This window comes from Engraulis encrasicolus, chromosome 15 (assembly GCF_034702125.1).
Source record: "Engraulis encrasicolus isolate BLACKSEA-1 chromosome 15, IST_EnEncr_1.0, whole genome shotgun sequence".
Lineage (NCBI taxonomy): Eukaryota > Metazoa > Chordata > Actinopteri > Clupeiformes > Engraulidae > Engraulis > Engraulis encrasicolus.
In genome coordinates, this window is record NC_085871.1 from 29,690,349 (window position 1) to 29,713,430 (window position 23,082).

The 23,082-nt window shown below is 41.5% G+C and overlaps 2 protein-coding genes across 4 annotated transcripts in view; one reads left to right on the forward strand and one right to left on the reverse strand.

Annotated features, from left to right (window-relative positions):
- The window catches only part of shank3b (SH3 and multiple ankyrin repeat domains 3b), a 94,995-nt gene that overhangs the window by 41,994 nt on the left and 29,919 nt on the right, over positions 1-23,082 (reverse strand). The gene's annotated exons all lie outside the window — the stretch shown is intronic.
- Positions 5,980-9,153, forward strand: LOC134463965 (transient receptor potential protein-like). The gene is made up of 5 exons (XM_063217355.1): positions 5,980-6,062; positions 6,366-6,404; positions 7,692-8,591; positions 8,956-8,986; positions 9,082-9,153. Exons 2-4 carry the CDS (start codon positions 6,382-6,384, stop codon positions 8,963-8,965), a joined length of 933 nt encoding a protein of 310 aa, XP_063073425.1. The 5' UTR covers positions 5,980-6,062; positions 6,366-6,381; the 3' UTR covers positions 8,966-8,986; positions 9,082-9,153.

Sequence of the window (23,082 nt, forward strand, 5' to 3'; positions counted from 1 at the left end):
ATGCTTTCATGCACTGACTCAGAGCCTGATGAAGCGTGTCAACATTTGACCTTTTCAAAATGTCTGCCACTCATGACTACTCATGGCAGTTGAGCGTTCTAGAACCTTTGGTAGCTCTGTCAATCACAATGTCTCCAAGCGACCAACATCAGGAAAGCATTCCTGTCAGCATTTCTACAGCAGATTGACTCTGATTTTGAGTGTTATTCTGACAAAGAATCTTTAGTTCTAATGGAACGTCTCTGATTCTGATTCTGATTAAGGGGCCTTTATGCATTCTTGAATTAGGAAGAGGTGTGAACAGAGACGACTGATAAGATAACTGTAAGTCACTTTGGATAAAAGCATCAACTAAGTGTAATGTAATGTAGTGTAATGCAATGTAATGGTAAGGTAGAGACGGTCCATTAGGAGTTTCTTCTGAAACCCACATGACGTAAGGTTCAAAGGTGCAATCCTATGGCAGCCTTGACCATTTGAGAAACTGGGAGAATGAATGGAGTAAAATGGGGATTCAGGCCCATTCAGAAGACCAGATGTGATCCGACTCGTTTGCATTGGTGACACCTGGTCTGACTTATCTTGGTTACCATATTGAAAATATTTGCTGTGAAGATCACTGATGTTTTAATCCCATGGTCAGAAAGTGAAATCCGAAAAGCATTTTCAATTTAATATGTGAGCTGGGCTGTAACAAGACATTTTCAAATACTGAGGTCAAATACTGTGTGCTGTTCTGTATACTGTACATTTAGAATGCTGCAAATACTTCAGTCAAACTCTTAAGTGTTTTTATTAATCACTGCCTTGAGGATAAATGGGGGTGTCATATACAGACTGAATTTATCATTGTTGATCATTTATCAATTTTCATCATAGATACATTTTACATCACTGAAAAAAAAAATACAGAGGACATGACCTCTGTGTCCTCAATGGCAGTTATGGCCATGTATGTGAGGATATGGCCCCTGTTATAAATGTACTGTCACCAGAATGGCATTGACCAAGTCGTAATGTATTACTAAAGGTTTTATGAAAGGGCGTAGTATAGTGCGGTACTGTAGAGGTTAAGTCTTTTCAATGAGTATTATGTTGTACCCCATCTGGCTTCACTGAACAGCTGATCTACCTTTCTGGTCATTGATAATGGGTGATTCTTAATCGGTTGAATCAAATACGTTTTTACTTCCTGAGTTCCTCTAAAACTGTCACCTCTGGATGGCAGTATACATCACGATTAATGAACATAGTTTGGATGGTAATGTCTGTGTTCTTGGATGCATGTGTCTTGCTTGTAATGCAGTCCAACATCTGACAGCAGCTCAAAGACTCTGGCATGGATACCTTGTGTAAATATAGCCTCGATTGATCTGGGAAATGTGCTATTATGTGTCCAAATCATTTCTATTTACTGTCAATGAATGTAATGTGATGTAATGTTTTGTAGTAATGTAATGGAATGTACTGTAATGTACTGTAATGTAATGGAATGTACTGTAATGTAATGTAATGTCATGTAATGTTTTGTAGTAATGTAGTGTAATGTGATGTAATGAAGTGTTATTTGACAGAGCTATGGTGATGGCCGTGCAAAGATGGAATTCTATGCTGTGAAAGAGACTAGTGTCTTCTGTTGGTACCTGTAAAAACTATTTTATTTATTTGTTTTTCTTTAATAGGCCTATGGTTACATATGCTCTAGCCATTGAGCCATGGCTGCCCCAACACATTGCAACAATATTAAAGGACTAAAACATTGCCATGGGCATGTGGTGGCATGTGGTGGTATTTCTCTGGGGATTTGAGAATCACCATGACGACCGGCAGCCCCTCTACCTGCCACCGCAGGAGAGGAAGTACTTCGACTTTTTAGACACACACTTCCTCTTTTTAAAACACACACTTCCTCTTTCCACTTTGATGAAACTGTGCCACACGTGTCAGAGTGTATGAAGATCAAGAGTGTATTTGGTGTCCAGAGGCGCTGTGACTTTGTCTAGCCACACACTGTTATGTGCTCAGCCGTACAGTAGACTGGCAGGGCCGGATTAACGCACAGGCTAGATATGGCTGCAGCCTTGGGCCCCCCGCCTGCAAAGGGGCCTCTGATTGGCCAAAAGTGAAAAATTGCAGAATAGTGAGAACATGTAATATAGAACAAGGTGATTAACTAGCAATGTGATTCTGATGTGAAACAGCAAATTGTGATATTTTCCAATTACTGGTTTGGCCAGAGCCGGTGTTCTGTCGAGATGTGTTGCCTCGTCGAGATGAGCGACCGGTCACCCTATTCGATAGTGGTGTTCTGTCGATTTGCGATGCCTCATCTAAATGAGCGACCTTGATTTTCCGCGGAAGGCGTTTCAATCGGTCCACGTAGGACTGTTTTAATAACCATTACCTTGTTTATTTCACGGACAGGGGTGTGCAATCGTTCGTGCGGAGTTTAATAAGAACGTGCGGCTGCTGACCACTAAAACACTGTGAGCATCTAGTTTGAAAGTTAAGAAACGTGCCATAGGCTATGAAAGAGACTGAGTTGAGTTTGCGCAAATACTGGAGAAAGTGTTTGGGATCAGGGCCTGGCTACGGGTTGTTTAATGCAGCCATTTGCTGTTGGTTTGGTGTCAATGCGACGTGGGCTCGCAAGGCAAATGAAATCATGTGCTATGGGGATAAACAAGCGCTGTTTAGATATTCCCAGATAGCAGATAGCGTATTGTGGCTTTGTTTCGGCAGATGTCTGTCTTTTAATGACCGGAATCATATTTTCACAACATCCCCACCAGTGCATTTAATATTAGGCCTACCATGTTCAGGCATTTTACAATGCAGTCTATTCAAATTTGTGAGTGAAAAGGGTGGAGGGAGCATTTTGACAGCTCAGAGGTGGCGATTTTTTCCCATTTTACAATGAGAACGCCTCCTCTAGCCTACATAAATAGTCTTTTCTGATCGATGTTACAATGTTCGAGGCTGAGTGTGTGAGCGATTGCGGTTAGGCAACAAAGTAGCAAGTGTTCGAAGCCACGCTATTTCGCAGATTTTTCAATGATCTGCTGGATGATCCACGCTATTTCCCGTTTTCCCCCCAGGGGATATATCGTAACTTTCAGTCCATGACAGGCTAGCTAACTAGACTATGGATGACTGGTGGTAACCTCAGGAGGACATAGGCTACAGTTTGAGTCACTTAAGTTGACAGTCTCAGGGGATCCTATCGTAACTTGCGGTCTCACAATTCGATGGGCAATCACCCGCGAAAACCACCGCGAGGGTGTGCGCATGCGTGCGCATGCTCAGTAGCGAAGAGAATCACATCTCGACGGGTCGCTCATATAGACAGGACACCGGCTTTACCAATTGGCAGGTACCACTTGGCACCAATTGCCTTGGCAGCTGCCTAGGGCCCCATCAAAACTGCCCAGTGTAGGGGCCCCAATAGGCAACCCAGCCATGGTAAATACTGTAGGGGCCCCAATAGGCAAGCCAGCCATGGTAAATAGGCCCCCCAATAGGCAAGCCAGCCATGGTAAATGCCAGCAAAAATAGGTCCAGTGGGGCCCATGTCTACAATTCACCTAGGGCCCTGAAATGGGTTTCACCGCCACTGAGTTTGGCCCATAAGATCAAATAGTCTGTACTGCACGTGGCCCCTGAACAGAAACGAGCTGGACACCCCTGCTCTACTGTATGCTGTTATTGGTCTGTGATGTCTCTGCAGCCCTTCACACATCCATAGTAATGTTCTTTCAGTTCAAATATTCACACTTTATGGGTTGTGCAGAATCTTTTTTTGTATGCAACAAAAAAACAAACAAAAAATTGCTTTTATTTATGATTTTTATGATTTGTAGATAAAACAAATATATTTTTGTACATTTAGTTGACCTCCCCGTGTCATTAAATCTTGTTGTGTACAAAGTTTGTTCATCTGTTCCTCAACTGATGTGCTGTCTGTCGCTCTGCAAAGGGTCAGTGTCGCTTCACTTCCTGTAACTGGGCTTGTTCGTGATGAAGCAGTGGTAGGATTTTCTAACCAGAATGCATGAAAATGGCTGAGTTTGCATGAGCTCTGCCTAGCAAAAGCATCACCGCTTCATCACGAACGAGCCCACTGCCTTCATTTTCTTGGGAAAAAATGTGGCACTGTGTTCACGGTGTAATTCAAAGTGAAAGTTAAAGATTATCAGAGTCAGAGTCAGTCAAATCAAGAGCATCCAAGCTAAACAATTTTTCCCCTGTTATTTATTTTTTCCAAAAAAAAATAGACCATTCATCTCTAATGTCCTGTCAACTGATATCAGCATTTTTCCCCCTTTTATACCTTAGCGACCATCCACAGGTTTTAACTCACACAAACTGTAACATCTACTGGATACTGTGGATAATGAAGGAAACTCTCATGCCAGGGGCCGCATGTACTAAGAAGTGCGTGGATTTCCTACTAAAAAAGTGTGGACGTGAAAACCTTGAAAGTTACTTACGAACAAAAATCCGGATGTATCAAATAAGGCTCGGTCACAACCGAGCAAATATTTTCGTGATCAAAACGAGATCTGCTTGGTCTTAATAAGGTGGGGTTGAATGCTTGGCAAACAAAACATTTCCCGAGACATAACGAACGCTGCTTCCTACTTGAAGCAGCGAGTGAACTGCCTCACAGGCATGTGGACTACACCTGCAATTCACGTCAGCTAGATGAATGCCAATCAGGGTAGATTACCGACGGCATGGAGGAGGTCCCAAGCCAGAGCAGTTGCTCTGAGGTGGCTGCTCCACTGCATGGCAAAAATGTTGTTCCCGTGATAACTTAGAGTGCATTGCAATATGCGACCTTGCCTCCTCCACTTGCCTCCTCCACCTGCTTCTCTCCTCGTACCAAGAAGTAATATGTCATGATGACATCACAGCATTATATTTCAATATCTTGCAAAAGCTCAATTGTAGAGTCTTTTTCTCATTTGCAATTGGGATGGTGAATGAAAAACAGTTCCTCAAAAGTTGCTGTGGCTAGGCTGACAGCTGGGAAACTTCGTTTTCTCCACGGAGGAGGGGCCGGGAGGCGGGACACGCAAGTGGAGGAGGCAAGGTCGCATATTGCAACGCACTCTTAGACCCATGTGACATGACTGACGCGCAGAGGTCACTCCCATACGACTGTAGCTATTAGGCTGAAGTGCCCTTGAGCAAGGCACCTAACCCCACATTGCTCCAGGGACTGTAACCAATACCCTGAAAAATAACAACTGTAAGTCGCTTTGAACAAATGAAAGCGTCAGCTAAGTGCAATGTAATGTAATAATGTAATGTAATGAAAGAATGGGAAAGGGTGAAACGCGGGAAATACATTTCATGATGAGAGGTGAAGGCGCTGTTTCTGAGGTAGCCAATTTAAAAAGAGAAATGCTACGCACAATAACAACATTACTTTGGTGTGTATGAAGTCTGGCATTTGGTAATATTTAATGTGAGGACTGCAGAAAAAAAAATCTGTCATTTTATACTGAAGTACAATGCAGGTTTCCCCCCACATGATAATTACAAGGCATTGCATCAAAACACACGGCGACAGCAGTCGCCAAGGCTGCTGAGAAATAAACGGTTATGTTGAGTATAAATATGACAGATGACGCATGCATACATACGCCACTTATACAATGGGGTGTTGTGCGCTATCACCATCTACAGTGCCAGGGGAACTCCATTCATTCTCAACCTAAAGGCTCCAAAGGTCTCCTAACCGAAGGTCTCCTAAAAGGGGCATTCACATGACATCACATGGATCCAGGAAAAGCACACACTTGAATAATCTTACTCCACTCTACTGTCTTTGATCAGGCTTGAAGCTGTAGTTAGCCACCTATCTGAAGCGAGCTCACAAAGCAATTACAATGAGCTGAGCCCAATTAAACTTAATTGGAGCCAATTGAAGGGATTGGCCACAGGTCAGGGACATGGAGGCCATAAAAGCTCTGATTCTGAGTCTACACGTCACATGTCATAGCTGGGGACTGCTGCTGCTGGTGCATCATCGGTGGAGGAACTGCAGTTAACAGGTAACTGTAAAAAAATACCAGCTGCCTCAGAAGTCCAAGTTAATTTAAGTTTTTATTGTAAGTTGTGTGAAGCTTTGAATTGAAGCTTTGTGTTGTTTGAACACAAAGTTTCACCAATTTCCAGTTCGGAGCTTCACAGAACTTCTAATTAGGATTTAAATCAACTTGGAATTCTGAGGCAGCTGCTGAACTGGTGATTTCAAGTTAAACTGTGATGTTGTTTTTTTGTTGTACGCTAAGCAGTAGCAGACCGGCTTAACTATATAATCTATCATGACTTCCCGGTATCATTTGTTTTTACAGTGTCGAAGACTTGGTCATGACTCCACTACTCATCTTCAGGTAAGAGGTTTAGCTTGCCTTCTATTAACCAGTGTTAATTTTGTCGATTAGACTAAGACTAAATATATTAGTCGACTAACCCTTTGACAGTTTTAGTCAACTAAATTCTGACTAACAAAAATGATCTGTGAAAGACTAAAACGAGACTAAAATGTTGGACTTTTAGTTGACTAAATAATAACTTAACAAAAATGATTTTTTGAAAGACTAAAAGCGACTAAGACTAAGAATGGACTTTGACCTAAGACTAAGACTAAATTGAAAAATGGATGACAAAATTAACACCGCTATTAACCCATTTTAAAAACACTCCTGCTGAATGCCTAAGCCCTTTTTGGGAAAAGATGGCCTCTGTCGCTTCAAACCTAAATATCTCAGCCTCTGAAGCACATACAAACATGAGGGGAAAAAAGGCTATGACCCTCCTCTTACAGTAGAATGCATTCATTCAGCTCTCGCATACCCACATTTTTTAAAGGGAAAAAAACCCTAAAATCTAAGCCTGATTGCAGCTTACATGTCGCTCCAGGCACTATAGGTCAACTAGCATGTATATGCAGCATCAGACTAAAGGGGTTAAAAGGATGGAGTATTCATCCTAGTGCAAGTCTAGGATCAGTTGCAAGTGCAAAGGGATGGTTGCAAGTGCAATGGGTATAATGCATACAAACGGCAAATGTTTTCAGGAATGCATGCTGCCCAACGAAGGCAAATTCAAAGGCGAAATGGTCTTGATTACAGCTCCTTTATCTTGTGACTAAGCCTTCTGGTTCAAATGTGTCCCGTCTTAGAGATATTTCTGTGTCTAACTACTACTGCAGTAACTACAATATCCAACCCAATACCAGACTTTAAAGGCATTTTTCTCAGTTCAGTTTCAATGTTTGCATAGTTCCTGTTTTTTTTGCCTTTGTAGGGCAGCATGGGTAAGGAAACGCCAACTAAGTTGGTATAATCAGGGTGCAGGGTTGTTGTATGTTATTTCAAAATATGCCTTAGGTCTTCAAAGCGTCCTCTGCTGGTCGAGCACAGGATAAAATCCAGACAGGGTGACGTGGCGTTTAGCCATTATGCTTCCATGTACTGGAACCAGCTTCCTGTTTAAATTAGAACTGCTCAATCAGTGGCATGTTGTAAATGGAAATTAAAAAAACTGCTACATTTTCATCTGCCTTTGACTGGGGCGTTTTCTTTGCAGTCTCCATAGATTGCTGTTACAGCACATCGAATGACAATTGTGTATGATGTGCAATATAAATAAATGCTGCTGTTCTGTGTATTTTGCAGGCTGCTCTGCGCTTGTCTTCTATTGGGAGAGGTGTTTGGATATTATGGATATGGAGGATATTATGGATATCCAGGCTATGGTGGATATGGGAGACGTGTATCTAGCAACTGGGATTCCCAGCCAGCCCCAGTTGAGCGTTCCCCTGCTGAAGGGTCCCCCGCTCAGCCCAACATGACGCCTTCTGCAGGTGCAGGAGGCACTCCGGGGTCCAGTCACGTCAACAGCGTCTCTAAACCCTCTGGCAATGAGATGAGGCACCAGGCAGCACCAGCCCACAGCTCCCCTGCTGCAGTGGGCCCGGCTTCTGAGAAAGCAGCTCAGTCCAACATGAAGCCCGGAGCTTCTCCAGGGGCAGGAAGTCCTTCTTGGTGGTCCAACTACCTCGGCAGTCTGTCTGCAGCACCCTCGAGCAATCTGGGCGCCTCAGTAGCCCCGGCGTATGCACCCCATGCCCAGGCAGCAGGCCAGGCAGCCCCAGTGTCCCAGAGCCCAGCACAGAAGCACCAAGCTGCAGCCAAGGGACCTGGCCAAGTATCCCAGGCCGATGTGTCTCAGACTGGGCCCGCTGCAACACATGATGCTGGAGGTGACTTTGGAAGCTTCCCTGCCAGTGGTGGTGCTGGTGATGCTGCCTCTATGGATGGTGGTGGTGAGGATGCCTTTATGGATGGTGCTGGTGCAGATTCAGACCGTCTCCTGGTCCTGACGGCTCCTTCTGGCTTCCAGAGCCGCTACGTGGTGCGCTCCTTCAACCGCTACCAGCGAGGGAAGAGGGTCTTCTCCCAAACCACCTACATCCCCTTGGACTTCCCTCCACCGCCCCCTGCCTCTGGGGAGGGACCTGCAATGGTCTCCAAACCTGAGGAGGACTCGCCAGCTATGGCGTTTATGCCAGCGAAGTAAGTACCTCTCTTATGGATTTGTCTTTCTTATTCACCCATTTTATTTATTATAAAGGCAGTCTTGTTTTACCTTATTTGAAAAGGGTCCTTTGGAAACATATTGGTCTAAACAAAAATGACCTTTGTATATTTGCTACATAAATGTGATTTTAAAACAAGGCAAAGATGCTATAAGTTTGAACTATGCTGTGAATGTAACATGGCAACATGGTTAACTGTATAATGGCATGGAGCTTTCTAGTGAAATGTACAGCTCTTATCTTGACTTGCAATATTGCCCTTCACTGGACTTCTCAATTGTCTGAAAAGAAGTCCAATGCATGTCTTGTATAACATGTGTTTTTATTATTTCTCATTACAGAAAAGGCTAGATTTGCTTGGGACCCAATCAGGTAAGTGCGATTAACTTGCCGATTATGCATGTTGAAATTCAATTTCAAGTTTGTTTACTTCCTTACTGTGTTGACTTGTGTGGCCTCCCTTACAGGGACAAGACGTCAAGACTACATGAAGAACTTTCTGGTCAATAAACGTATCATTAAAACAAACAAATTTGCTACGTCTCATTGTTTTAGTCAAGTAAATGTTGAAGTATCTTGCCAAGACATTGGGTAGGGGTCAACCGGGGGATAAACTGAATGTCTAGCAATTGTGGGGCAGTCATGGCTCAATGGTTAGTGGTGACCTTTAGATCAGAGGGTTTCAGGTTCAAATCCCTTCGTTACCAGCTCTTCACACAAGGCAGAAGTGCCCTTAAGCACCTAGCTCTACATTACTCCAGGGCCTGAAACCAATACCCTGTACCTAAATGGCTAAGTCGCTTTGGATTAAAAAAGGTGTTCACTAAGTGTAATGTAATGCAATGACTACCTGGGTAGTAAGCTAAAAATCTTTGGCTTTACAGACTTTAAAATATTGACCGTACACAATGGCATTGCTGTTATGCTTTGACAAATTTATTGCAGAGGTTGACTTGATTGCACATAGTGCATGGTAATGAGCCATTTGCACTTTTTTGTGTACACGCATACACTTTTGCATCAACGTTTTCTACCACTGAAGAGAAATACAGTGTCCCACAGTTGTACTTTCGTTCTTCAGGGTGTTCTAAGAACGTTAAAGCATTTTGGCATGAGGTGCCTGCCAAACACGCCTGCTGAATGCCTACAACAGGTGCTCTCTGCCTATTAAAACCTATATCTCGGCATGGGAAGCACAAGATTTGAAATGATTCAAAAGCAAGGACCCACAGCTTCAGGTCTCTAACCTCTTTAATTTAACCCTTGTAAGGTGTTTGGGTCTTTTTTTTTTTTTTTTTAACTCTGTTTTTAGTTTAAGAAATATCTTCTCACTGAGATTCACTGGCTTTGGCTAATTTTCATTGAGGAATGTGAATCTGAAAATTGGTCACCCCCCCCCACCGTGCTCATTTGGGGTCTTGTACATCAATATTTTCTAAACTCTGATACAAGTCAAGTTGGTTTTGTCAATTTCTTTACATGCACTGGTCATACAAAGAATTTGAAATTACATTTCTTGCTTTCCCAGGTGAAAAACCCATATACTTAAAGTGTACTTTTTTTGACCGTACTTAGTACAAAGTGTACTATTTTCGGCGATTTAAAGTGCGCTTCATTGCACTATTAGTGCGCTGAAGCACTACTAAAGCAGTACTTCAGCACACTTGCAGCACACTGAGGATGCTAAATTGGCACCGCTTTTGGACAACTTTAAGTGCACTACAAGCATACTTTTGAAAGTATACTCCAAACACGCTTTTCATGCATTCGTATGGCATTAAGAGTGTGCTTGAGTACACTTCTATAACATTTTATTTTTACTAGAAGTTCAATAAAAGTATATTAACTTCATGCTTCTTTGGACTACATTGGAACATTTTAAGTCTGTAAAAAGTATATCATATTAAGCAGGGCCGGTTATAAGCATAGGCCGGCTAGGCGGTGGCCTAGAGCGCCATGTGAAGGAGCGCCGAAATGGCGCTCTCCGATGCATAATTTTGCGATATGGAGGTTTTTTTTTTATGAAGTCGCAATCAACAAAGCGTGGCGAAAGCGCTCCTCACGGCAAAACGCCCCTCAGCCAATAGTAATATTGCTTTCAACTGTCTCTGGGAAGTCTGTGAACCAATAAACAGACAGTCCTGAGAAAAGGGGCGGGACGAGTGACAGCGTGCGCTCTATTTTGAATTCGGAGATTCACTCGAGAGACGCAAACAGCAATGTTGCTCTGCTGGGTGGAGAATTGTTATGTTCTCATTAAACCAGTCATTGTACGCAGTGGTGGACGAAGTACACCAGTTATGTACTTGAGTAAAAGTACAGTTACCTTGCATTGAAAACTACTCAAGTAAAAGTGAAAGTATTCATCTCACTTTTTTACTTGAGTAGAAGTACAAAAGTATCTGCCGTCAAAAATACTTAAGTACTAAAAGTAAAAAGTAAAAACTTAAAAATGAAGCCTTTGGTGCAATTTTAATATTTAAGTGTTGTAGGCCTAGTTTGGTCATATCTAATTAAATATCCCCTGATTTGCATAGGCTATACCAACATGTTAGAACTAGGCCATAACAGGCCTCAGAAACACTGTGGAGAAAGTCCATGGATGTTATAGCATCAGAAGTTCATTTTCACCTCTCTAACCATTTACTACTGACCCTAACATGCCCAAAATAACACATGAAAGGGTCTTTAATATTAAGAATGATTAGGCTGAAATTGATTATATGCCTATTAGAATAACTACTACAATACCCCCAACCCAGCCGTAGGCCTACAGTCCAGTATAGGCCTACTTATTTGTGACAGCAAGGAGTTAGAGTAGTAGCCAATAAAGTGCTTTATGTTTAATTTTTTTAATAATTATGGTTTTGGTAGACCTCTGCTTCTTCTTCTTCTTCTTCTTCTTCTTCTTCTTCTTCTTCTTCTTCTTCTTCTTCTTCTTCTTCTTCTTCTTCTTCTTCTTATTATTATGTAGTGTTTGGTTATGTTAAGGTTGGCTTAGGCCTATGTATGGACAAACAGACTTCTTGCGATTCTAAGCTACCTTTAAAGATAGGGACATCTTCATATACTTGTAATGGTCTCTATTTGCTAGATGCCAATGATTTGCAATAGCCTACTTGATACAACTTAGTTGGAACACTTATCTGTCTGATCATGAAAAAGCCTTTTGTGCTTGTGCACATCACTGGGCCAATATTTAGCCAAAGTCCACTTTTTTTCTCTTTTTTTAAAACACTTTCTTATTCTTGTTTTTTACAACCTCACTTTGGTGGTATTGCCAGTGCTTTTCATATCCACTGTAGCCTACTGACCTGACTTAAGGGAAAGGATACATGTTGCAAGGACACATGTTGCATGTAGCCTCACTTTGCAACATATGGTGGGCATGGCAATCCTCATGTAAAGATACAAACCCTTTACACAAGCCTCTTTTCCATAAAGTTGAAGCAAATCATTTTTTTGGTGACAGGGGAGTCGATTAGACAAGTAATTGATATCCCAAACTACTTCAGAAAATACTGCAATGTATTGAGGGGAAAGAATGCTATCACGGAGTTGTGCGCCTGGACCTGCATGGTTTGGAATAAGCAGCATGTTTAGGCATCCTGTGTAGCCTACTTGACTCAAGAAATCAACACGGCAATTATGTGACTCTAAGACATAACACAGATATAGCACAGTAAGTCAAATAAGCAGTAGGGCCAACATTAAGTATCAATTCGCTGATTATTCAGTTCAAACGCGAAACCTATCTGACACATTTCGTCTTTGACAGGCGAGTGCAGCCTACGAGCTAAACCTCTCCCCCCTCACACAACGAATACGACGCTACACTCTAACAACGTTATTGTCGCCTGCTTTATTGTTTTGCTGTGCTTTCCGCGTGTTACTACAAAGTACCGTTTCTTCTTATTTCAATTCGTCTCGCAAGGCGCAACAGTGGACACATCAGTGGTATTGCTCTGCTCGCTTTCCTTCTGAAACTAATTCTGTAGGCCTACAGTAGCGCTTGTTGTCACGTGATACATTACAACCAATCACAATGCCGAATCTCTGAGTCTGCCAATCGGATTCAGTTTCACTTTCTTCACACAAGCGTGAAATCTCAGATTTCATTTGACCAGGGCATTAAGTAAGGGTTAACGTTCGGCGAGAAGGTCGCTACCGTGGAATAGCAGCACGACAGAGAGAATCTTTAGACCCCGACGCGGAGCGGAGGGGTCTTGTTCTCTCTGAAGTGCTGCTATTCCACAAAGCGACCGACTCACCGAAAGTTAACCCGCTTATTATATGGATATACTTAAATGATTCACACATGCGGGGACATTTCTTTAGACCTATTTAATGTTAAGATTGTTGCTGCGCAAAACAAAACAGTGCCGTTGTGGAACACCGCTAGGCAACAGCTAGGTAGGCTAGCCAGGACAACAGGTGTTGTCTATCGCAGCAGCTGATTAGAGTGACAAAAGACCGGACCCCCTGCGGAGTGATATGAAACATTCGCTTTAGCCACTGACTTGTATACAAGCCAGTGGCTTTAGCAGTGAACGTCTTGTTGCCATTGACAGCGGTAGCCAGGACAACGGGTGCTGTCTATCACAGCAGCTGATTAGTCTGGTTGAAAAGTCGCTTTAGCAGTGAAAAGTCTTGTTGCCATTGACAGCGGTCTGTTATAGACCAACCCGTCCGTTATCGAAAAATAACAGACGTCCGAACGTTGGGGAGCCCCGTTGAAATGAATGGAGCATTCGACAGATGACGTCACAACCATATAATAAAAATGAATTAATTCACCTGCCGTGTATCGCCTAAAAAAAAGGAACGAGTAAGGAACGAGTGTTTCTGTAAATGTAACGAAGTGAAAGTACTAAATTTCGCTTTGAAATGTAGTGAAGTAAAAGTATAAAGTCTTACCAAATAAAAATACTTGAGTAAAGTATGAAAGTATGGAAATGTTACTTAAGTACAGTAACGAATTACATTTACTTCGTTACTGTCCACCACTGATTGTACGATGCAGGAGTTGCAGAGGGTGTTTTGGAACTATGTCATTTAATCAGCAACCGTTTGTGATTATGGACAGCCTAATAGTTATGAGGCTACTGTTTGGAATTAGAGGGGAAAAGAGCTTTGTTTTTGATCTGAGAAATCGCTAGTTAGCATGCTAACATTAGCCAAGTATGCCAAGCAATGAAATCCAGTAAAGTAGCCAGGGCTGTAGTACTCGAGTCCGGACTCGGCCCGAGTCCGGTCTCAAGTCCGTTTTTTTATGGACTTGGACTTGTCTCGGACTCGGTATTGTTTGGACTCGGACAATGGTCTTGCCAAATTAGGCTTTTGGACTCGCCGGGTCTGTCATTAAGTTTTGTTTAGAACACTGGCCATCATAGATTGTAAAGTGGAGCTTGAAATCCAATAACAAACAAGTTTGTCTTCACATCCATGCCATATAGGTTAACTTCTAAGGTTCACACTATTGACATTCATCCTTTTCATTGTCAAACACTGACCGACATGTGACTCGGACTTGACTTGGACTCAAATCTTTTTGGACTCTGTCTTGTCTCGGACTCGAACCTCTTTGGACTCGGACTTGTCTCGGACTTGACTAGTACTGGTCTTGGACTTGTCTTGGACTCTACAAAGGTGGACTTGACTACAGCCCTGAAAGTAGCTGTTAGTAGCCTACTCACTAACACCCACCTGACATCATAATACTTGCTTAGGTTGACAAGCAATGTAAAGTAATACTGGTGCAATGTTTAAAACAAATTTAGCTGCCATATCTCCTTCCATCCACTTGAATGAATTACCTGCTTGTTGTAAGATTAAAAACATTGTTTCCAATAGGCCTATGAATCATGTAACAGAACCATGCACAGCATGTTTTCATGCTGAGTGATGTAGCCTAGTATTGCAGACAATTGAGGCTAATTACTATATTTTGTATATTATGAAATTCAAAAGCGTGACAGCTCTTCTCCTTTCTCTCACCCTGTCCCTCCAAAAACACATAGATAGCCCCCTTCTCATTATCCTACCCACAAATGCACCATATTTCCAGTCCAGAAATGAAATTGGTTTGGAATCATAGACAGCACAAATGTGTAGCTTATTAAAATTGTAATGCTGCCATGCTTTGTGATGCTGTAGGTAGTGTGGATAGGCTATCAATGCAGACCTCCTTGATATAGGCCTATTTGTCTACACATGCATTTTACATGCAAATGTACTGTATCACTCTCCTGGCATTTCAATTCCACATTACAATTCAAACACATTGATAACCTCCCTCTCATCTGGGGTTGTTGGGGGCACCACCACCATCACATCAAAGACACCACACCGTGAAGCTATACTTTCATGCGACTCAATCTGATGTGTGATCTGTGTTGGTCGCCTGTCAAAAAGAACCAGAAATCCATTTGATGCAAAACGGTTATTGTTCTTGATGTTATTTAGTTAAGCTTACTACCGGTATTACTCTTGTGTTCTGTGAGGTATAAAAAAGAGGGGTTTTTTTTTTTCAAAAGGTTGGGTCGGGGGGTTGGGGGGGGCGCCAGAACTCAAACTCGCCTAGGGCACCAAATAAGCCAGAACCGGCCCTGATATTAAGTATTGTAAATATATAACAGGTATGCTTGAAGTATATTTACAGTACACTCCCAAGTACATGAAATAATATAAATGTAATAGTACAATCCATGCTGGTCCTCAGAGCTTGTACATTACACACAACCACATGTCACAGTAGTGATACAGTATGCATGCCTAGCACGACTGACATTTACAATCATTGCATTGTTACAGAGATTTCAGATACACATTTCACTTTATTTCATTCTTGTTCCACCTTCCTGCAATTGATCATTTGAATTGATCACTAATGGTGACCTTTGATTCTTTGTTTGAACAACTAGTTCCGACTTACCTCTTACCATGACGTCATGGGAAGTGTGAGCCTATATATACCAGAACATATACGTGACCATCATAATGACGGTGGGAACATGGTCATTTTTTGTGTACCACTTTAAAAATTTTTAACTTCTACAATAAACGCAGAATATAACAATGAGTAATATTTTCATGCAAACCAAAGATATTCCTTAGAGGTCAATGGCTTTCTGTTTGAGAAATTGAGCTCCAAGAAGTGCATTACATGATGGTACATGCATGATGATGCATGATGGGTAAATGCACTTTGTGTAAGCACACTTTGAATATATTTGGATGAAGCACAATCATGGTGCACTTAGAAAAAGTATACTTACAATATGTTAAAGTGATTTACTTTAAAGCGCACTATAGAAAATCACACTTCGAAGTCACTTGGGTGAAGTATAATCAAAGTGCACTTAAAAAAAGTGCAATTGCAATACGTTTTTAAAAAATACACTTTTAGTAAGTTCACTTTTAGAACACTATTAGTATATTCCTCTAAATACACTTTAGCCAAACATCTTCTAAGTGCACTTTATGTATGGTTCGCAAAGTGTACTTTCTTTGAGAGCAACTTAATTACATCTAATTTTAAGTACACTTTAAATAAGCATATTGTAAACATACTTTTTCTTAGCACAAAAAGTGTGAGTGCGCTTTTAACATGCTAAGTACACTTCAGTTGTGCTTTTATTGTACTAAATTGAACCACTTTTTCACCTGGGTTCCCATGCAGACATAAACTAATCTAGGTAAGGACATAGACAGTATAGACATAGACAGTACTCATACATGGACATAAGACAGTATGGACATAGACAGTGCTCATACAGACATTTAAAGTGCAAGACTGGACAACAGAAGACTTGTAGAGAACATACATTAAGAGGAGGTATTTTGTTGTGCTTTTTCTAAAAATCCTTTATAGCGTTCTGACATAATAGTAGCATTTTGAAGAAAAATAAATATTAAAATAGGCCTATCAAGTACACCAGCAGCAGTGTGTGTGTGTGTGTGTTTAGTGCAGGTAGAAAGTGCGGTGTGTGTGTGTGTATGTTTTGAGTTAGTGCAGGTTGAAAGTTCAGTCACAGATATAGTAGTGCAGGTGGAATGTTCAGTCGCAGATATGGTGGTGGGGATGGGGGGGGTTTGTCAGTGGCCTGGCTGGCTAGAGGCTGACAGTGGAGGGAGAGTGGGTTGAGTGTTCAGTATCTTGATTGCTTGGTGCATGGAGCTGCTTGCAAGCCTGGTGGTACGGGAACGGAGGCGCCTGTACCTCTTTCCATACAAGTGATCACATGTTGAGTAGACGAGGCAGAGGGTGAATTATGTGGGAAAAGGAGTGCCGATATTTGGTCCTTCAGTTGTGCATCAATGTTTCAACTTTGCATGATAAGAGCACAGGTAGCTCAATCCTAGAGCTTGGATTGGACTCAAATCTCAAGACCCTGAATGCAGCATATATGTCGCTCCACGCACCAAAGATCAAACGGTGTATATGCAGCATCGTGCTAAAATGGATTTAAAAAGTGATTAATGCTGACAAACTTCCTACAAGAAGTGACAAACCTCATATTGGATTACCTGCATGTTTACTGTAGTTCAGAAAATGAATTCAGGCCCTTCTAAATGATTATCAAGTGCAAGAGTTGACCATGATTTAACTTACACTGGATTAGTTTAGTCAAAAACAAACAGGAAATCGGAGTGCTTCTTTTTTCCTTGGGGCTTATCAGTGTAGGGGCTTTTAGCTAGGAGGCTTAGAGCCTTTTTAAAGTGGTAGTTCGCTATTTTAGACAATAAGCCCTGTTTGTGTGACTTCTGGGGTGAAGTAGAGATGTTCTCATCACAATTTTGACATTTGGTGCTGAACGGAGCATTTGGGTATCCAAGACTGCAGCCCCCCCACCTTTACATTGACTCCAATAGAACACTCAAGCAATCGATTATAAAATGGCATTAAACTTTTGTTTGAGAAGACATGGAACTCACCGTGTGGTCAGTGGTAGACAGCGATAAATTGACCCGAAAATTGCAGCGAAATATGCCTTCTAACTGTTGTTTAGCATTTGGCGGACCTATTTTTCCCCAGACGCCGTGAGATGGGTCTCGCTGCGGACTGCAGCGGGATATCTCTCTCCCCCCTCCTCCCTCTCCCCCGCGGCCCGCGCTCATATCCCTGTCGGCCATTTTGTATCAGATTACCGCGGCCGCCGGGCCAGTAGTACATTTTTACAGAAAAATACAATTATAGGGACTAGGAGGTTGTAAAATGTATACATAAATAACTTGTTTTGGCTGTTAAGCGTATCTTTAGGCAGAAAGTAAGTAAATCGCTCTAGAAATCTGAAGAATGCTTACTCGGCAAAACCATCAGTTTGGGTTTGGAGAAGAAATTTCAACGAAGACGTCTTGTGAGAACTTGAAGACATGTAAGTTGACTGATTTTATGATATTTATTGGTACGTGGTGCACAACAATCTGCTGGGGACTGATAAACTTGTTAAGGGCAGGTTATAGTTTAATCGTCTGTAACTGTCGTTCTCAATTGCACTTGAATTAGAACTAGTGAAAGTCGGACTTGAAAGCTAAATAAACTATTTATATAGCTAGCTCAGGGGTGAACGACAAATCATAGTCAATCAATGGTGCTTTAAATGTCACATATCAACACTAATGGCTATTTTTCGATCATTTTTTAGTATATGGGCACCAATAATGCGGACACATTAATACAACAGAACCGTCATGCATATTTGTTTACAGAGTGCTAAAGAGGTAGCTGATTAGCAACTTGTGGCTTCGTATTTTGTTGACTGCTGTTGGAGTTATGTCTTAAGCATTTTCTTGTATCATTGCCTTTTCAGGAGTAGATGAGAGTGCCTTGCGAATCCCACTGATGTGCTTTGTGCGTCTGACCAGGTGTTTAGTTTTTCTTATTTGAAGTATCAATGTTAAGAAGACGCAATGTCAGTCTGCTTGAATGCCAGAAAGCACGAAAAGCTAAGGCGGAATCTACTAGAGCTCTAGCATTCTCTTGTCGTATGCAGTCCTCTGATGGCCTTTGTTGATATTGTTTAGCACTAGATGAAGTATGTTCTGTAAAATGAAAAATACACCGCCTGATAAACACGCTGGGAGGGAGAAGGGGTAGCTTTACTCTATCCTGATGTGAGACACTCGTTTAAACGTGATGAGAGAACCTTGCTTACCTGTACGCTGCCTAACCTTGTCTTAGGTTGTCATGTCAAACCTGTCATTCCTAGTATTTTCTTGTCATCACAGTATAAATCTATTAACACAAATTTCTGTCATTTATTTACAGAAACCACTGCAGTGAGGCTTGACATGATTATTCCTCATTCATTGCCTGGTAATAAGAACTTAATACTATAAGACTGTCTGGCAATTATTTTATTTTATTATCTGCATGTATTTATTTACACCAGTATGAAGTGAAATTACTACCATGCTAAAGATGCCACCCAACTGCACAACATGTACATTCCCATAACATCTCCATAACCAGACCACACTTCTGGTGTGAGACTAACGCCTGAATAAGATGGGCTTACCCATAAAATAAATTAAATGCCATTCTTTCTTAAACCCATACACTTCCTTACCACAAATAAGCTTATTTAATTCTTAATTACTTAGACTAAAGGAAACAGTCATGGGTAAGTTTGTACCCTGAGTGTTGTCAGTTCGATTCCCAACCTGCTAAATTGGAGAGGGTGTTTATTTACAAGTGCTCTCCCCATTCCCCACCCTGCACATGGTAACATTCTGCTGCAATGCTCCCCTGGGGCACCAACTGGGCTGCAGCATTAATGTAATTTCAATGTGTGCTGTGTCATAATGATGATTGGACTTTTCCATCGCGTCTTTAACTTTTTCTGTCTCTTTCTAATCCTCTCTCCGCAGCCAGCCTGCCACCCTGCCCAGCACTCACCCAAAAACATCACAAGACTGCACAACATGTACATTACCATAAAATCTCCATAACCAGTCCACACTTCTGGTGTGAGACAAACACCTGAATAAGATGGGCTTACCCATAAAATAAAATGAATGTCATTCTTTCTTAAACCCATATACACTTCCTAACCACAAATAAGATTATTTAATTCTTAAAGGACCAGTTCAATCAATTTCAATATGCTGTTGTATCGCTGACGCTACCCTTGACTTGTTAGTACCCGGTGATGCCACATTTTTTGACTCAGCCCTTTCCGAGACATGAGCTATTCTAATGGGGGCAGCGTTTGTTCACGTTTTAAACAAAATTAACTTAGTCCTACTCCAAATATTTTCCCAAACGGTATTGCTGTTTGCTAGTTGTCTGCTGATGTTGTACAACCTTTTGAATGTTTTTGAGAATAAATAATAATGTTTTCTTGAAATGTAAACAAAGCGCTGCCCCCATTACAATGACCAGGATCTTGGAAATGGCTGAAGAAAAAAAAACACAGGTACTGACAAGTCCAGGTTAGTGTAGGCATTACAACTGCATGTTGAAATTGACTAAACTGGTCCTTTAATTACTTAGTCTGAAGGATAAACAGTCATGGGTAAGTTAGTCAGATTTGTACCCTGAATGTTGTCAGTTTTATTCCCAACCTGCCAAAGTGGAGAGGGTGATTATTAACAATTATTATTCTCCCCATTTCCCACCCTGCACATGGTACCATTCTGCTGCAATGCTCCCCTGGGGCACCAACTGGGCTGCAGCATTAATGTCATTTCAATGTGTGCTGTGTCACAATGACGATGGGACTTTTCCATCGCGTCTTTCACTTTTTCTCATTTTTTTTATCCTCTCTCCGCAGCCAGCCTGCCACCCTGCCCAGCACTCACCCAAAAACATCACAAGATGAAGGTGATCAGTTGCAGCATTTGCATAGTATGAAGGAGTAATGCAACCTAGTGAAGTACCGTAATGCAACCAAGTGATCAATGTATTGAAAAAGTATGCACGTTACCTCCTGAATCGTAATCGAATTGTAAGGGCAGTGCCAATGCATTCCACTACTCAGGGTGTATGCAGGGTTGTAAAAAGTATTAAAAGGTGATAAATTAAAAAGCCAAAATTTAATGGCATTAAAAGTTGTAAATTTCCTCAAAAGGTATTATTTTTGGAAAAACAAGGTATTTTTTCTTTAGTGACATCATTTTGATGCAAAAAAAATCTTTGTTTATTCACCGTTTTATCACAGTTTTTTCATACACCAGTGATTTGCGCAACAGTAGCCACTTGACCTAGTTCATAGCAGAGTAGTGCCGTAGGTCTATGCCGTAGAAAGCAGACTGTTGAACAGTATGGCCAAGTGATCAATGTGTTGAAAAAGTATGCACGTTACCTCCTGAATCGTAATCGAATTGTAAGGGCAGTGCCAATGCATTCCACTACTGCAAATATTGTGCTGCATATTAGTGTGAGCTGTTCCATTGGCCTGTGCCCACTTATATTCCTGTGACACCAAATGTCATTTTCATACACTATACATTAATGGTGGGCCAATTGTAATGCACATTTGAAATGACCATGTGGGCCGAATAAAAGGACTCAGCGGGCCAGATTTAACCCCCGGGCCTGAGTTTGAGGTCCCTGCAATCTGCCATACACACTGAAACCTAGTGCCTGAGGTGCACAAGTGTGCCCTCAGAGACACAGTATGTGTCTACAATTAACACATCTTTAATTGTTTTGTTTTAGAATGATCTCCTGCTGTTGACGGACCTCCACCAGGCTGTGCAGTGACTGCTGACCAATAAGGGTTGAAAGGACTGGTAGAGGAGTGGAGGTGGACATGGAGCCCTTTGTGTTCGACTTCGAAATACAAGAGGACATGGAGGACTTCTCGAAGGAGTGCCAGGCCGTACTGGCAACATGTGCCCACCCTAACACTCACACTTTCCCTAAAGTTTTGGTATCAAGGTCTGTGTCTAGCAGTGCAATGAACTTGCGCACACCTAGTGGTGTTGCGGTAAGCAACCACCTGGCCAACTGAAACAAAGATGCGAGGCGAATGAATTGTTATTACCAGAATATTGTCAGCATTTCAGTGCAACAGTGTTTAGATAAGTACCTAATAAGCTAGTTGAGCCTGTGGGTTTGTATTCGATGTACAACGGCTAACACTCATACACAAACAAACAAACACACACACTCACACACACACACACACACACTCCCAAAATTTCCTTTGACTCTCCCACACACTCCAAAACAACTCCAGTTGAGAAAATGTTCTTTTCTAATCTCACCATTACGGTCTTCCTGGATGATATCAGAATAACAGCCACTCTTGGAAATGTGTAGTAAATGTTTTATTTATGTACACGTTTATACTTCAGTTGTTTTCATTTAGTATTGTGTTTGCTTTCTTATCTTAACAAATAAGATGCTTCAGAGGCTGAGAGTGCACATAGTTAAATGTCTGCATATATGTAATTATTCATATTTTAATTAAAAGTTTATTTTTGTGTTTTTTGCTTGTTTGATTGTCCTGGTCCGTCTTTGGTGGATTTAAAACTGTGTTTGTCTAATAAACAAATTTGATTGAATTGAACCAATTGAAAACATAGGCTACTTTGGCCTTCCCTTGTCTTTTCCATTTGGCTAAGTCTTTAAACAGTAATATCTGCTAGAAGTAGACCTATCTACCGGGAGTTGTGGATGTTTGGGCGGCCTTTTTTTATCATGACAAGTCTAAATCAAAGAAAGATGCATTTTATGTTTATATTTGGGTTATCTTAATATTAGTTTAACATGCAGCCTATGTGATTAATCAAAGGTAAGTGCAACAATACTCATTATTTCAAGGTTCTTTGCCGTGAATTTTAAAGACTACATTGTAGGACTTGTGTACACTAAACTTGTCATGATTTAAACAAAAAAAGTAAAATATTAATGTTTAAGTGGATTTTAACAGGCTCTTAAACAAAATACTGCAATACAATAACCGTCAGTTAAATGCATCAATAAATGTCCCATTGTAGTTTTAACGATTCTTAGTCGAGATGGCCGACAGGGATATGGGTTTTTAACCGTACAACATGATTGCATTGACTGCCTGGGCCAAGATGGCCGACAGGGACATGGATGGGCTGCCTGGGCCAAGATGGCCGACAGGGATATAGAGAGGGATATGGCGCTACAGTCCGCAGCCAGACATACTTGGACGCCGTTGAATAGCAGTAGACATCCAGCCAGTAGGTAGCGATAGTGTGTTGTTTATGTAGACATCAAGGAACGAGGTAGAACGGCTATCTTTGAGCGGGACTGGCTACAAAAACTACAGCTTGCATACAAACCATAGATAGTAACGTAAACAAACGCACCCCCATTTCCGGTCGCCAATACAATCAATGAAGACGGACAATAATGAATATATCTTCTCTGGAAGCGTATTTCGCGGTGATTTTCGAGCCAACGTATCGCTGCCCACCTCTGACCACTCGGTGAGTTTCATGTCTCTGCAAACGAAAGTTTAATGCCATGTCATGATCGATTGCTT

Bases quoted from the DNA above. Each gene is read 5' to 3' on its own strand.
- LOC134463965 (XM_063217355.1), top strand. From the start codon at position 6,382: ATGACTCCACTACTCATCTTCAG. The intron at 6,405-7,691 runs GTAAGAGGTTTA...TGTATTTTGCAG, and splicing joins ACTCCACTACTCATCTTCAG to GCTGCTCTGCGCTTGTCTTC.